This window comes from Theropithecus gelada, chromosome 18 (genome assembly GCF_003255815.1).
Source record: "Theropithecus gelada isolate Dixy chromosome 18, Tgel_1.0, whole genome shotgun sequence".
NCBI classification, from domain to species: Eukaryota; Metazoa; Chordata; class Mammalia; order Primates; family Cercopithecidae; genus Theropithecus; species Theropithecus gelada.
Genome location: NC_037686.1, coordinates 46,108,344 through 46,123,895, shown reverse-complemented (window position 1 = coordinate 46,123,895; position 15,552 = coordinate 46,108,344). Strand labels below are relative to the sequence as shown.

The following is a 15,552-nucleotide window of genomic DNA, read 5'->3' as shown; positions in this document are numbered from 1 at the left end:
AATTCTTTATTCAAGTATCATTCAATCACAGAAATAAGGAAAACATACAAATTTAGGCAATGAAGATAATAAATCTAAGTATCTTATTTAGCTTGATTAAACCTTCTCACTATTCAAGAAAATAATTTATAAAACAAGTCAGCTAGTAAAAACAATTTATACAAGGTTAAAAACAGTCGTATTTTAATCATCAATCATCACTTTTTACAGGCAACTTGAAAGGAACACAAATTCAGTAACTTTCCTTCAGATTCCTTGACACAATTTGATCAAACTTGGGATCTAACAAAACTTACCTTGGTATGGTAACACATTTAGTATTACAGTTTTGCGTGGTGATGGCTTTCTCAAGCTCATCTAATCGTCCTGTTTTCTTAAGCTTCTTCACCAGACTTTTCACTGCTTTCTCACACCACTTTTCTTCCTGCCCATTCTGCTCTCCTCCGCCTGCTCCTCCAGACCCACCAGCTGACTTCTTCCATCCCAGCAGTCTCTTCACAACTGGCGGAGTGAATGGCAAGATGGACGACATGTTCTTACCAAAGGCACCAAGCCACGCTAGGAAAACAGCCTCTTGTATCGAACCTAGCAAAGATATTGAAAGGATAATGTAGAGACTAACTTGAACATCAAACATCAAGTAATAATTTCAACTTATCATAGAAAGCAAACTGCAAAACGAGACAGAAATTCAAATTATGACTTTCCCAACAGACTTCTCCACCCATGAAAATGTTATCTTTATGAATTTAAATGAATTATGGAAACAAACTCTTCTAAAAACAAGAATGTTATAAGGACGCCTCTTGTGGGAAAATACAGTAATTTTGCAAGTAAAATCAGATACTTTTAACGATTTTTCACTACCAATACTATTTTAAACTCTTAATAGTGTCAATTAAAATATTTTCACAAAAAAAGGTTTTCTCACTTTTTAGAACTTCAATCTACTCTCAAAAGACTATACAAAAATACATTGAAAATTTGTAAGCCCACTCTCCCCCAGGTTTTAAACTTTCATAACTATCAGGAGGCAAAATCTACAGTTACAAGAAGGGAAAATGCATCAAGTGTGAAGTAATCAAGAATAAAGAAAAAACCATGGCAAACAGAGTCTGTGGAGAAAAGCTGTCGTCTGGTTTCACCTGCCCTTGAGAGAAATTTTTTAACACATATTTTTTTCATTTTCATCTAAATAACAATTTGCATAGTGAGTAAAGTCAGATCATTTCTCTTCCCAATTTAAGGAATTGTACCTTGTCTTTTCTCTTCCATAGGAATTATTTTTATTAAGCTGTTTTGTCTATTCAGCATCATTTTACAAATATAAACATGTGTACACACAGTTACCCACATTCCCACCACCTTATTCCTGTACAAAAGTAGCATAATAATCCTTGATTTTGTATATCTTGAATTTTTTTTTTTTTTTGCTTAATTCTCTGTAGGTCATTCCTTATCAGTTCACAGAGAATTTAGAAAGCACCATCCCCTCAATTTTCTAGACTCCACTACTAATACTGATAAGTACTACGTAACTTTTATTCCTGATCCTTTAATTGGGGTTTAAAAACTTTTTTGCTCCAAAAGCTCTTAATATCTCCTCTGTGATTCTGAAACTTCATAATGTTCTAAGAGGGTATGCAGTGTTTATTCTTTTTCTGATGAACTGTTCTGAGCACTTAATTGATACTACAATTCTAAGAGTTTTATTTTTTATTATTTCTTTAATTATTTTCTTCCCTATTTTCCCTGTAGTCTCTCATGGACCTTAAGACTTCAGCCTTACTAGTATTGCTCTATCAGTTAAGACATTTCTACATGTGATTCACATTCCAAGATCTGGGTAACCTCTCCTTTTACTGCTGTTTCCTTTCTCATGCCTTAGCTCTTACGCTTTTCTTTTCTTTCCTTTGCCTTCAATTTTAGTGAGATGTAGGATAAAGGAAAACACATGTTCAATTTGTCATATTTAATAAAGTTCCCAAAAGCATCCTTTTTAGAAAGTAAAGAGGTCTCTAGTCTTCACATCACACATTCCAAATACTGAAATTTTAGTTTTCAAAGTGTATCTTTATGAAAACAATGATGCTTACATTTTCATTAGTTTGTTCCTTAATAATCATAATGATCAGACAATAGTTTTTAAACTCACTTTGCACATAGTTTTAACGTTAAAGAAAATCCTAACACAAGATGCAAATTTACTTCCCATCAAAGAACTGGCTAATTTTCATAGATTATATGCTAAGATTCATTTCCAATGTACACAAACTGCATTCCTGCTCTAAACTCTCCATAATTCCATTATTTTGGTTTGTACCACATGGAAGAATAATTTTTTTTTAAATATTCCCTCTTCTCAGGATGGTCAATGACTAGTGAAGAAGACTGCCATGATCAAAATACACATGACAAATAAGAGAAATTGCAATGGGAATTACAGGTACACAGAGAAACACCACCTAACTTTGCATTAGGTGTCAGGAAAGCTTTTCCTGAGGAAACATTTGCACTTCCTTGGCAGCTTGCCATTTATTCATTCCTTCTTGCATTCAACAATTTTCTTTTACTCTTCTTTTTTTTTTGGCCCATCTATTGTGCCTGTATTTACCTGTTTATTCTCAAATCCTATCTATGTTATTCATCTGCAGACTACACTTTTGAGCTGGGATGGATAGAAGAAGAGAAACCCTTTGTAGCAAGGTATTGGCAGTGGGGAATGGAGAAGGGGTAAATTTCTAAGGGCAGAGAGATCAACCAGCAGAGAATTGCAATACACAAAAGGAAAGAATAGATAATTAGGGAGATAGAAGGAACAGAGTTGATAAAGAAAAAGTTACAAATTACAGGTTCTTGCTTGAAAAACCAGTTGAATGAAAATACAACTGGCCAAAATATGAAGTATTTGGGGAACATAAGTGTTGTGTTAGTCAAGCTACATTTGCTGTGACTATGAAACTCCAGGAGGTGCCCAATAAGCAGGTAGAAACAAAGGTCTGAGGCTTAGCACAGAGATCAAATTGGTCACGTGGTAATGAAATGCTGGTATATGGGAGAGCTCAGAAACCGCCAAGTTAAGTGAAAAAAAATTCTAAAAAATACATATAAAGGAGTTACCAAACGGAGGAAAAATGTGGATGATTAGGGAGAAAGGTGTCATGAATGCAAAGGACAATTTATAGCAATACAACATGATAACCCAACTTTTAAGTGCCAACGCTAGGATATGAATCAAGCAGCATGATGCCAGAGAATAAGTACTTAATTGTGTCAATATACTGTGTTGCACATAACAATCTGGAGCTAATCTGGAGACCTATATAGAGCCATTAAAGGCTGAGTTCTTTATACAATCAACGGAGCTATCTGTGCCTGACAAATTAGTCCATTAGACAGCATTAGAATAACACATTTAGCTCCAACTCCTTTCTCAATCTACAAATCATTTAACTAGTCTTTCAGTCTCCATCTTCTTTCTTTGATGCAAACAGCTTTCTAAAATGCATACTGCATGTCACCCTACTACTAAAAATCCTTCAATATTTGCAAAAAATAATAGTAAAATGACTTAATATGCTTTAAGAACACACAGTGTAATGCTTCAAAGAACAGATTCTGAAGCCAGTTGGCCAAGTTCAAATCCCAAGGATGACACTTACTAGCTGCATGGCAACCTCTATACACCTCAGTTTTCTCAGCTGTAAAACAGGGATAACAGTACCTATCTTAAAGCCAATATAACAACCTCTATAAAAATGTAATATGAGCCACATATGTACTTTAAGTTTTCTAGTGACATTTTTAAAAGTAAAAGGAAACAGGTGGCATTTTAATGATGTATTTAACCCAATATATCCAAAATGCCATCGTTTCAACATGCAATCAATATAAAAAAAATTTTCATACTAAGTTTATAATATCCGTTGAGTACTTTACACTTACAGGACAACTCAACTAGGACTAGCCACATTTCAACTACTCAATAGTGACACAAAGCTATTGCCTACCCATATTGAATGGTCCAGCCCTAACTACTCAAAATTTCTGCCTACTCTCCCTATCCCATATTCTCTATAAACTGTTCATAAACACCTCTATTTAACAACTGTAGGATCTGTAGTAATGTGACATTTTTCGTTCCTAATATTTAAATTTATGTTCTCTCTCCCCCTCCCCATCCTCTTTTGATCAGTTTTGCTAAGTGGTCAATTACATTAATCTTTTCAAAGAACCAACTTTTTCTTAGCTTTGTCAATTTTCTCTATGTAGGAATTACTTTCTATTCACTAATTTCTGCTCTTGTCTTCATTATTTCCTTACTTCTACTGTCTTTAGGTTTGATTTCCTATTCCTTTTCTACCTCCTTAAAAAAGCTTTCTTTTCCAATGCATCGATTTAAGGCTATAAATTTCATCTTAGCATTTCAGCAGCAGCATTCCAGATCATTGTAGTTCATCTTCATTTTCAATCAGTTTAAAATATTTTCTAATAGCCATCATAATTTCTTCTTTGAGCCATATGTTCTTCATAAGCATAGTATTTTATTTCCAGGCAGCTGGGAATTTTCTAGTTATTTTTTGTTATTTTTATTTACTATAATACAAACAACATATTCAATTATTAAAATCAATGATATTTGTTGAGGCTTTGTTTATGGCCCCAGATTATGGTCAATTCTAATAAAATTTCCATGTGCAAGGGAAAAGATGGTTAATACCAACATTAATAGTTTCAATGTTCTACATATGACAATTAGATCAAGCCTGCTAATTGTGATGTATGTACATCCTATATACCTGCATCCACTGTGATGGCATATTTGTCTGTTTCTTTCAGTTCAAAATAAAATTTTTGGTTTATAGATGTCCGGGCTGTTTTACTGGGTACAGATTAAGGATTGTGATAACTCTGGTGGATCAATCCGCTTACACTATAAAATGTAGTTCTCTTTTTCTACTAGTGTTTATTGTATTAAAGTCTCCTTTGCCTGATTAGTACAGCCACACTTATTTCCTTCAGTTAGCATTTGGATGGTATATCCTTTCCCATCATTTTCTCTCAATCTTTCTAGGTACTTATATTTAGGTAATTATTATTTGTCCAGTCTGATAATTTTTGCCATTTACTTGGAATATTTAGCTCATTTCCATGTAATGTAATTGCTAATTTAGTTGTCTGCTTGTTTTATATTTTCTTTCTTGTCTTTTGAATTTATCACATATTCTATATCCAATTTTTGTCTGTATTCATTTGTTACATTCTTTTCTTTTAGTGGTTACCCTAGATACTTCCTTATTCATCCTTCACTTAACACAATTTCATAAATATACTTTTACTACTTCCTCTATAATGCCAGAATCATAGAACGCTGCTGAGAAGCCGTTTTGCTATGAACGAGACTACCTCTGGTTTGTCCCTGTTCCTAGGATGAGACTCTGCTGAGCTTTTATTTCAAAAGCTAGTAGATGCTTATCTTCGAGGTACCTAGATACTATTAGAATTGCTTTGTTTTAAAGAGATTTCTGGTTTAGCTCTCTAGCCTAAGCAGCTTCAGAATTTAGCAAATGTCTACGGGGAAGAAACTGGGTGTGCTGAAAATCATCAGTGTGTATTCACCACTTCCTCAGACGCTTTCAACTCTCACCTATTGTTCTCAAGTCGTTTCCCTTAGAGAATCTGTATCTCAACACCACAGGACTAGAAAATATCCCAATCTCCTTTTCTGAGATTCTGGTTTATCTCTTCCACCCAGTTGAACTACGGAATTTAGCGAATATATTGAGGGGGTTCTCTGTGTTTAAAGCCCCCTCATATTTCCAATCTGCCACTCAGGCTGCAGCCCAAAGGCCTCCTCTAGTCTGGACCCAGGAAAAACAACGATCAGCTGCAGATCTCTCCCAGCTCACTTGTGAAAGGTACTCCCCCAGGTTGCAAAATTTTGCTTTCTTTAATCATTTTTACACTCACTGTTCTCTATCTAAATATATAAATGTTGTAAATTACCTGGCTTTTCTAGTTGTTTTATTAAGAGTCTTGGACTACCGAGAACTACTGCATCCTATCCCCCAAAATAATCTCATTCCATTTTAGTAAGTATTCTACAACTGTAAATCTGTGAGTTGAAATAATTTTACGACTTTATTTCACAAGATCACGTACCACTTGAGGACAGAGATGGAGAGTTAAGATTTGAGAAGAATGGGAAAAATTTAGAAACCTAGCCCTGAGAAAAATCAACCAGAATGAAACAACAGAAAATGTGTCAGGTATATATTATCAGACTATATATTTTAAAGTATTCCACAGAAGGAATTCCACTTCTGATTAGGATGTAGAAAGTTACAACAGAGCATCACTTTCATTCTAATAATCAAAACTAGCCAGATAAGCTACAAAATCATGGTCTCTCTGAGCCAGAGAGTTAAGGATACAAAGTAGCCTAAGTAGAACTAAATTCCAAAGTGTAGAGCCTTGAGAGAAGAGAGGCTGCATGGATGGTCTCTTTCCTGGTGGAGTGGCTAATGAGGAATAATCCTGCCATGAATGAAAGTAAGAAGAAACCAGCCTATATGTGCACTGACATGACATATTAAATTGCAAGGATCCCACAGAGCAAGACTGCATCCATCCCAACCACTCACTCCCATAGGTTTCCACTAAGTACTTGCAAAAGTATGTCAAAGGTTGGACACCGCTGGAAAGCTGAGGGAGATCCCTTAAGGAGCTTAAGATCTCCCACAAATGCAAACAATCTACCCTCTCAATGGGGGGTGGTGGGGAGGGACAGGCAAGAAAGGTGAGAAAAAGATGATCCCACGAGACTCTAGACATTGAGCTGCCAAGGGCTGGGGTAGGACAGAAGAGATGAAAAAAACTTTCACCCAGATACTCAGGACATTGACCCACCAAGGCTGAAATGAGCAGTGAACTTGAAGACAGGGTAGGATTGCTAAAAGAAACCTCTGGAAGGTATTAAGAGCAGAAAGATCTCTCACTGGGCACAAAAGCTTGGAGACAGGAATAGAGAAAGAGGGGGTGGGGGGAGAGAAAGAAAGTAAGAATGACCAAGAAATTGATAGCTGAGCTACTGAGAAATCTCTCATGGTTAGGAAAGCTGATGGCTCAGCTATAAACCAAAATGAGATCCAAAATCACACTTGGACAACACAAGAAATGATGGACCATTTTCTAAAGGTAAATATTATTTACTTCAATCTCCATTGTTTTTATACAAATGTTCAGCATTCATTCAAAAATTACAAGATACAGGAAGTAGCAAACAGTCAAAACATGAATAAAATCAGATAACTATAATAAAAATTCTAAAGAAGCTGATGGAACAGATGGCAACATGAATAATGAAAAAATTTCATCACAGACATCAAAGTTACAAAAGAGGATCACAGGAAAATGTTAGAAATGAAAAATACAGTATTAGAAATTAAAGATATCATTAGATGGGCTTAACAGAAATAAGCAGTGAACCTGCAGACAGGCCAAATTAAAGTATGCAAATTAAAACACAAAGAGGGAAAAAACAGTGTAGGGAAAAAACTCAGAATATCCAAAACCAAATGTCAGTTGGGTTTAATTGGAGTGCCAGAGGAAGATGAAAGAGAATGGGGAACAAAAAAATGTATGAAGAGACAATGGTCACAGACTTTTCAAGAGATGACAGATACTAACCCACATATGGAAAGAAAACACATTCATGGTCAACCTGCTGAATATTAAAGATAAAAGTAAGGATGAAAAGCCGGGCTAGGACAACAGTTAAGAATTCCTGGGAGCCCCGACAGAAAAGAGAATTTGCACTCATTCGCAAGCTCTTTTCCAAGGGCCTCAACTGAGTGCTCTTGAAAAAAGGCAGAAAATGGAAGAGAGCTCCTTCCTCTCCACTCGGTGGCATCTCGTATAAAGCAAATGCCTTCAACTATGACGGGAGATGCAGGAAAGTCTACCAAACCCAAAGGCAAGCAAAGATCCCCTGCCTCAAGGGGAAAAGTAGAGCAAAAGACATGTGCTGTTGAGTTGGGGGATGTGTGGAGCACAACTTACTCACCCATCTCCCACACACAAACATACCTTTCACTCTGTAACAATAACCACCACATTCTACTGCCAGGGGAAGTGAGGAAACATTGCTACCACCAGTCCCAGACAAAGGTACACAGATGCTGAGGAATGAGAAACGACAGCCGTCTGATATTTAAAAAGGGACAACAAACTGGCTTGGACCCAAGATCCCGTACTAATACATAGCAAAGGTCTGTTACTACTAGATGCAAAAACCCTTAACAAAATATTAGCAAATCACATCCAGCAACATAAGAGAAAAGGTCATCATCACCAAGCAGGATTTATCCCAAGGAGAAAAACTGGTTTAGCATTCAAAAATCAAGCACCTCATTTATAGTACAAAGGAGAAAACACACCTATGATTCTCTCAAATGAGCAAGAAAAAAGGTATTTGAAAATGTTAATTCAACACTCATCTATAATTTAAAACTCCCAGCAACACTAAAAGAACGTTCTTCAATCTGAAAAGGACATCTATTAAAAACCTAGAGCTAGCATCATATGTCATGAAGAAACATTAAATCTCTCCCTTACAACTGGGAATAAGACAAGGATATCCACGGTTACCCTTTCTATTCAGTAATGCATTGGATGTTCTAGCCAGGACAACTAGGCAACAAAGAAAAGATAGACTGGAAAGAAATAAATAAAACTGACTTTATTCTACAGTGATATGACTGTCTCCATGGAAAAGTACATGGAATCTACAAAAACATTGGAATTAGTAAATTTAGCAAGGTTTCAAGATAAAGGGTCAAGAGGCAAATTCAACATACAAAAGCTATTTCTACCTACAAGCAAAAACATTTGGAAAATGAAATTTCAAGAAATATGCTTGAAACAACAGATATTTTCTACATATCTAAAGAAAGATACTCAAGATCTCAACACTAAGAATTACAAAATATTGCTAAGAAAAATGAAAAACACTGAACAAAGAGAGACCATGTTCATAGACTGGAAGACTCATATTGCTTAAATGTCCATTCTTTCCAATTTGATATATGGATTCAATGCAATCCCTACAAAAATTCCAGCAGAGTTAAGAAAGTCATACAATATAAAATTCATATGGAAACAAAAAAAAAACTAGAATAACCAAATCATTCTTGAAAAACAAAATTGGAGGCCTCATACCACCTTATTTCAAGGTTTACTAAAAAGACTTAGTAATCAAGAGTATAGAGTAGGCACAAGAAAAAAAGATCAGTGGAACAGAATAAGTCTAGAAATAGACCCACACATATACAGTCAACTCATTTTCCAGTAAAGCACAACAAGGTCAATATAGTTTGCAACAACTTTTCAACATGGAAAATAATAAGCCTCAACCACAAGTGCATACCATCTTCAGCGGGAAAACAGAATCTTAAGCTCTTAGAGGAAAACACAGAATACATTCATGACCTTAAAACATAAAAAGCATTAACCATAAAAGAAATACAGGTTGAGTCAGGCATGGTGGCTCACAGCTGTAATCCCAGCACTTTGGGAGGCCAAAATAGGTGAACTGCTTGAGCTCAAGAGTTCAAGATCAGCCTGGGCAGCATGGCAAGATCCCATCTCTACTAAAAAACAAAAAAATAGCTGGGCATGGTGCGTGCCTGTGCTCCCAGTTACTCAGGAGGCTGAGGTGGGAGGATCATTTGAGCACAGGGATGTGGAGGCTGCAGTGAGCCAAGATCACTCCACTGCACTCCAGGCTGAGGCAGAGCAAGACCCTGTCTCAAGGAAAAGAAACAAAGGAAAAAAAAAAAGAGAAAGAAAGAAAAAGAAATACAGGCCAAGCATCCCAAATCTGAAAACTGAAATCTAAAATGCTCCAAAATCTGAAACTTCTTGAGTACCAACATGACACCCAAAAAACAATGGTCATTTGTAGTATACAACTATAATGCAAATATTCTAAAAATTGGAAAATACCTGAACCACTTCTAGTCCCAAGCATTTTGGATAAGGGATACTGTGTATATAACGTAAACCATCAAAATTTAAAAATCACAGAAAAAGATAACCTCAGCTTTTTTGTTAAACAGAAAAAGAACAAATTACAGACATCTCATAAAAGAGGATACAGGAGCACATTAAGAGGTATTTAGTATCACCAATCATCAAGAAAACGCAAATTAAAACCATAATGCAATACCATTTCACACCATCTAGAATGGTTTAAAAATTTTCTGACACTACTAAATGTTGGTGAGGATGTGGAGTGTATTAGTATACCATTGCTGCTGTAACAAATAATCACAATCACAGCACAAATTTAGCAAAATCAGTTTCAACGAAGTCACAGTGTTGGCAGGACTGATCCTCCTGGAGTGTCTGAGGAGAAGTTTGTCCTTGCCTTTTTCAGCTTCCAGTGGTTACCTGTAGTCCTCAGCTTGTGCTCCCTTCCCCACCTTCAGGAGCACATCACTCCAATCTCTGCTTACACTGTCACACTGCCTTCTCTTCTGCATTCAAATCTCCCTCTACGGCCTTCTAATAAGAGCTCTTGGCATTCCATATAAAGCCCACCCAGATAATCCAGGATAATCCCCCATCTCAAGATCCTTAACTTAATCACATCTGTAAAGTCTCTTTTGTCATATAAAACAACATTCACAGGTTCTTGGGATTAGAACCTGAATATCTTTGGAGACCATGATTCAGCCTACCACATCAAGCAACTAGAACATTCATATTCCACCGAAATGGAAGTATAAAATGGTACAGCACACTTGGAAAACCGTCAAGTTCCAAAAAGTTAAACATAGATCTACCCTGTATCACACATGCAGGAAAAATAAATATATATGTCCACAAAAAGAAACCTGTACAAGAATGTTCATAGTAGCCATGTTAATAATAGCCCAAAACTAAAAACAGTCAAAATACCAAAAGAAAACAAAAAATTATAGTGTACTCATAAAAAGGAACACTGCTCAGGAACAAATATGAATGAGTTTATACACTCCACAACATCGATCAGTCTCAAAAACATGCTGGGCAAAAGACAAAAAAATATAGACTGATTTCATCCATGGCTTCCTACAACAGGCAAAACTAATCTAATGACAAGTCAAAATGATCGTCTCATAGGCACTGAGGAAGAGAAGTGGAAATGTTTGGACAGAAGCACAAAGTACCTTTCTAGGGTGATAAAAGTGTTCTCTATCTTTGTTTTATTCCCTCGCTCCTGTAAATCCACTGAATTCCTGAATGTTTTCTATCTTGTTTGAGAGGTAATCACACGTGAATACAAATTACCAAAACTTACAGAACTGGCCAGGCCCAGTGGCTCACACCTATAATCCCAGCACTTTGGGAGGCTGAGGCGGACAGATCGCTTGAGTTCTGGAGTTCAAGACCAGCCTGGGCAACATGGCGAAACCCTTTCTCTACAAAAAATACAGAAAAAAATTAGCCATGTGCATGTCTATAGTCCTAGCTACTTGAAAGGATCACCTGAGCCCAGGAGGCAGAGGTTGCACTGAGCCGAGATCGTCCCACTGCACTCCAGCAGCCTGGGCGACAGTGAGACTCTATCTCAAAAACACTCACAGAACTGAACATTTAAAGTTTGTGCTTTCACGTATGTTTACTGCGGCACTATTCACAATAGCAAAGACTTGGAATCAACCCAAATGTCCATCAGTGACAGACTGGATTAAGAAAATGTGGCACATATACACCATGGAATACTATGCAGCCATAAAAAAGGATGAGTTTGTGTCCTTTGTAGGGACATGGATGCAGCTGGAAACCATCATTCTTAGCAAACTATCACAAGAACAGAAAACCAAACACCACATGTTCTCACTCATAGGTGGGAACTGAACAATGAGATCACTTGGACTCGGGAAGGGGAACATCACACACCGGGGCCTATCATGGGGAAGGGGGAGGGGGGAGGGATTGCATTGGGAGTTATACCTGATGTAAATGACGAGTTGATGGGTGCTGACGAGTTGATGGGTGCAGCACACCAACATGGCACAAGTATACATATGTAACAAACCTGCACGTTATGCACATGTACCCTAGAACTTAAAGTATAATAATAATAATAAATTAATTTTTTAAAAAACAAAGCAAACTAAATAAGACTTGAAAACTACAAAAAAAGAAATAAAAAAATAAAATAAATAAAAACTTTTAATGATGGGAAAAATAAAAAAAATAAAAAAATAAAGTTTGTGCTTTTTAGCAATGTAAATTACAATTCAAAAAAATTAAAAAGGTGCTGGACAAACATATTAAGAAGTTCCTAAATAGCCGGGCGCGGTGGCTCAAGCCTGTAATCCCAGCACTTTGGGAGGCCGAGATGGGCGGATCACGAGGTCAGGAGATCGAGACCATCCTGGCTAACACGGTGAAACCCCGTCTCTACTAAAAATACAAAAAACTAGCCGGGCGAGGTGGCGGGCGCCTGCAGTCCCAGCTACTCGGGAGGCTGAGGCAGGAGAATGGCGTGAACCCGGGAGGCGGAGCTTGCAGTGAGCTGAGATCCGGCCACTGTACTCCAGCCTGGGCGGCAGAGCAAGACTCCGTCTCAAAAAAAAAAAAAAAAAAAAAAAAAAGAAGTTCCTAAATAAACTAAACAGACTTCTTTACTGAAGAACTTCTCAAAAGCTTCAACATGTCAATACACATTGTAAATTTCAGAAGACAAGAGGTTGCAAGTGACCAAAGATGTAAGCTTAGAAGGGTCTATGCAGAAGTGTACATGCAGATAGCCTCTGCAAGTACATGTAGGCAAATGTTCGTGGATGGAGGGTGGAAGGGGTATTGTTTTGAGGACAAAAATTGAGAGCCCAAATGACAGCCAACACAAACTTACATGAGGCACTGACAAAATGGTTGTTCTAACAGCTATACAATTGATCCTTGGATAACATGGGTTTAAACTGTATAGGTCCACTTATACACAGATTTTATTCAAGAAACACTGCAAAATGTCTTGGAGATCTGAGACAATCTGAAAAAAAAAAACTCAGAAAAACCAAGTAGCCTAGAAACACTGAAAAAAACTAAGAAAAGGTATGTTATAAATGCATAAAAGATATGTAGATACTAGCCTATCATTTACCACCATGAAATACAAAAATCTACTATAAAAAGTTAAAATTGATCAAAACTTACACAAACACAGACCATACGTGGAGCCATTTACAGTCAAGAGAAATGTAAACATTCAGATGAAGTATTAAATCGTAACTACACAAGATTAACGGTAGTACATACTGCACTACTGTAATGATTTCATCGCCACCTCCTGTTGCTATCACGGTGAGCGGAAGTATCGCGGGTATCCACTGAGTGGGGCTAATCATGTCTGCATGAGCAGTTCTTCTCTCCAGTAAATTGAGTATCACGGTAAAAAGTGATCTCTCACATAGCTCATGTAATTTTCACCATGTGTAGTGCAAGACCATAAGCCTTAACTAACACCATGAGATTCACATGATGTACCACTAGTGATGCTGAAAGTGCTCCCAAGAAGCAGAGAAAAACCATGACATTACAAGAAAAACTCCAACTGCTTGGTATGTACCGCAGACTGAGGTCTGCAGCTGCAGTTGCCCGCCATTTCAAGATAAATGAATCCAGTGTAAGAACTACTGTTTAAAAAAAAAGAAATTTGTGAAGCTGTCACTGCAGCTACGCCAGCAGGTGTGAAGACCTTGCACCTTCTGTGAAACAACTTTTTATCGTATATTGAAAACGCAGGTTTTATGTGGGTACAGGATTGCTATAAAGAAAGGCGTACCTATAGACTATCATATGGTTTGAGAAAAAGCGCAGTCATTATATGACAACTTAAAGCAAAATTAAAGTGAAGGATCTAAAGCTGGAAAATTTAATGAAAGCAAAAGATGTCTGAGAATTTAGAAAGAGGCGTGGCTTAAGAAATGTCAAGATAACAGGAAAGGAGCTTCTGCCAACCAAAGTAGATGAGTTCCCAGGTGCCATTAAGAAAATCATTGAGAAAGAGTGTCTGCCTGAACAGGATTTTAATGCAGACACAAGTGCCCTATTCTAGGGGGAAAAACTGCCACAAAGGACATTTATTAGCAAAAAGAGAAGCAAGTACCAGGATTTGAGGTAGGAAAGGACAGGCTAACTCTACTGTTTTGTGCAAATACAGTCAGGCTTATGATTAGGACTGCCCTTCTCTATAAGGCTGCTGACCTCCAATCCTCGAAGGGAAAAGATAAACACCAGCTGCCACAACAAAAAGGCCAGGGCAGCCAGAGCCCTTTTTCTGGATTTGTTCCACCAATGCTTTGTCCCTGAAGTCAAGTACCCTGCCAGTAAAGGACTGCCTTTTAAAGTTCTTTTGATATTGGACAATGCCCCTAGTAACCCATAACCCCATGATTCCAACACCAAATGTGTCAAAGTTATCTACTTGTCCCAGAGGACATTAATAACATCTCTAAATCAGCCTCTACATTAGGGAGTTGTAAGGACCTTTAAGGCTTATTACACACAGTACTCCATGGAAAAGACTGTCAATGCTACAAAAAAGAACTCTGATAGAGTGTCACCAAAGTGTGGAAGGATTACGCCATTGAAGATGCCATTGCTGTTATAGAAAAAAGCCACGAAAGTCATCAAGTCCAAAATGACACATTCCTACTGGAGAAAACAGTGTACAGATATGCCTGACTTCACAGGATTTACACCAGAGCCTATCGAGGAAATCATAAGAGACTGTGGATATGGCAAAAAAAAAAAAAAGGGGGGGGGGGGGGGGGGGGGGAGTGAAGGGCTTCAAGATACGAATCTTTTTAGAGAAATTCAAGGGCTAACAGACACCACATCAGAGGAATTAACAGAAGACAACATAATGGAGATCAGTGCTTCTAAATCAGCTCCAGATGAGGAAGAACATGCAGAAGAAGCAGTGCCAGAAAACAAATGACACAGGACAATCTAGCTATATATATATATGGTTTCAGTTATTCAAGGCTGCTTTTGACTTATAACACAGATTCTTCTATGCCATGGGCACTGAAACTAAAGCAAAAGGTGTAAGGAGGACTGGTACCACACAGAAACATTTTCAGAGAAATGAAAATGCAAAAGTCAGGCAAAAATTACTTATTTTCATAAAGTTACACTGAATGTGCCTGACTCCTAGTCTGCCTCTTCCACCTGTGAGACAGCATGACCAACTACTCCTCAGCCTACTCAGAGTGAAGACAATGAGGATGAAGACCTTCATGATGATCCACTTCCACTAAGTGAATAGTATATGTATTTTCTCTTCCTTATGATTTTCTTAGTTTCTTTTCTCTAGCTTAAAGAACACAGTTTATCATGCATGTGACATACAAAATATGGGTTAATCAACTGTTTATGTATTGGTAAGGCTTCCAGTCAACAGTAGGTAATAAGTTTTAAGAGAGTCAAAAGTTATATACAGATTCTTCACTGTGCAGAAGGACAGCATCCCAACCACCCCATTGTTCAAGGGTC

At 37.3% G+C, this 15,552-nt stretch overlaps 1 protein-coding gene across 3 annotated transcripts in view; it reads right to left on the bottom strand.

Annotated features, from left to right (window-relative positions):
- SMAD2 (SMAD family member 2) overlaps nucleotides 1–15,552 on the bottom strand; it is a 93,652-nt gene that overhangs the window by 58,303 nt on the left and 19,797 nt on the right. For all 3 annotated transcript variants that reach the window (XM_025365119.1, XM_025365120.1, XM_025365121.1), the window contains one exon: nucleotides 297–585. In XM_025365119.1, coding sequence (XP_025220904.1) covers nucleotides 297–532 — 236 coding nt within the window. In that variant the 5' untranslated portion in view covers nucleotides 533–585. The remainder of the gene's footprint in view (nucleotides 1–296; nucleotides 586–15,552) is intronic.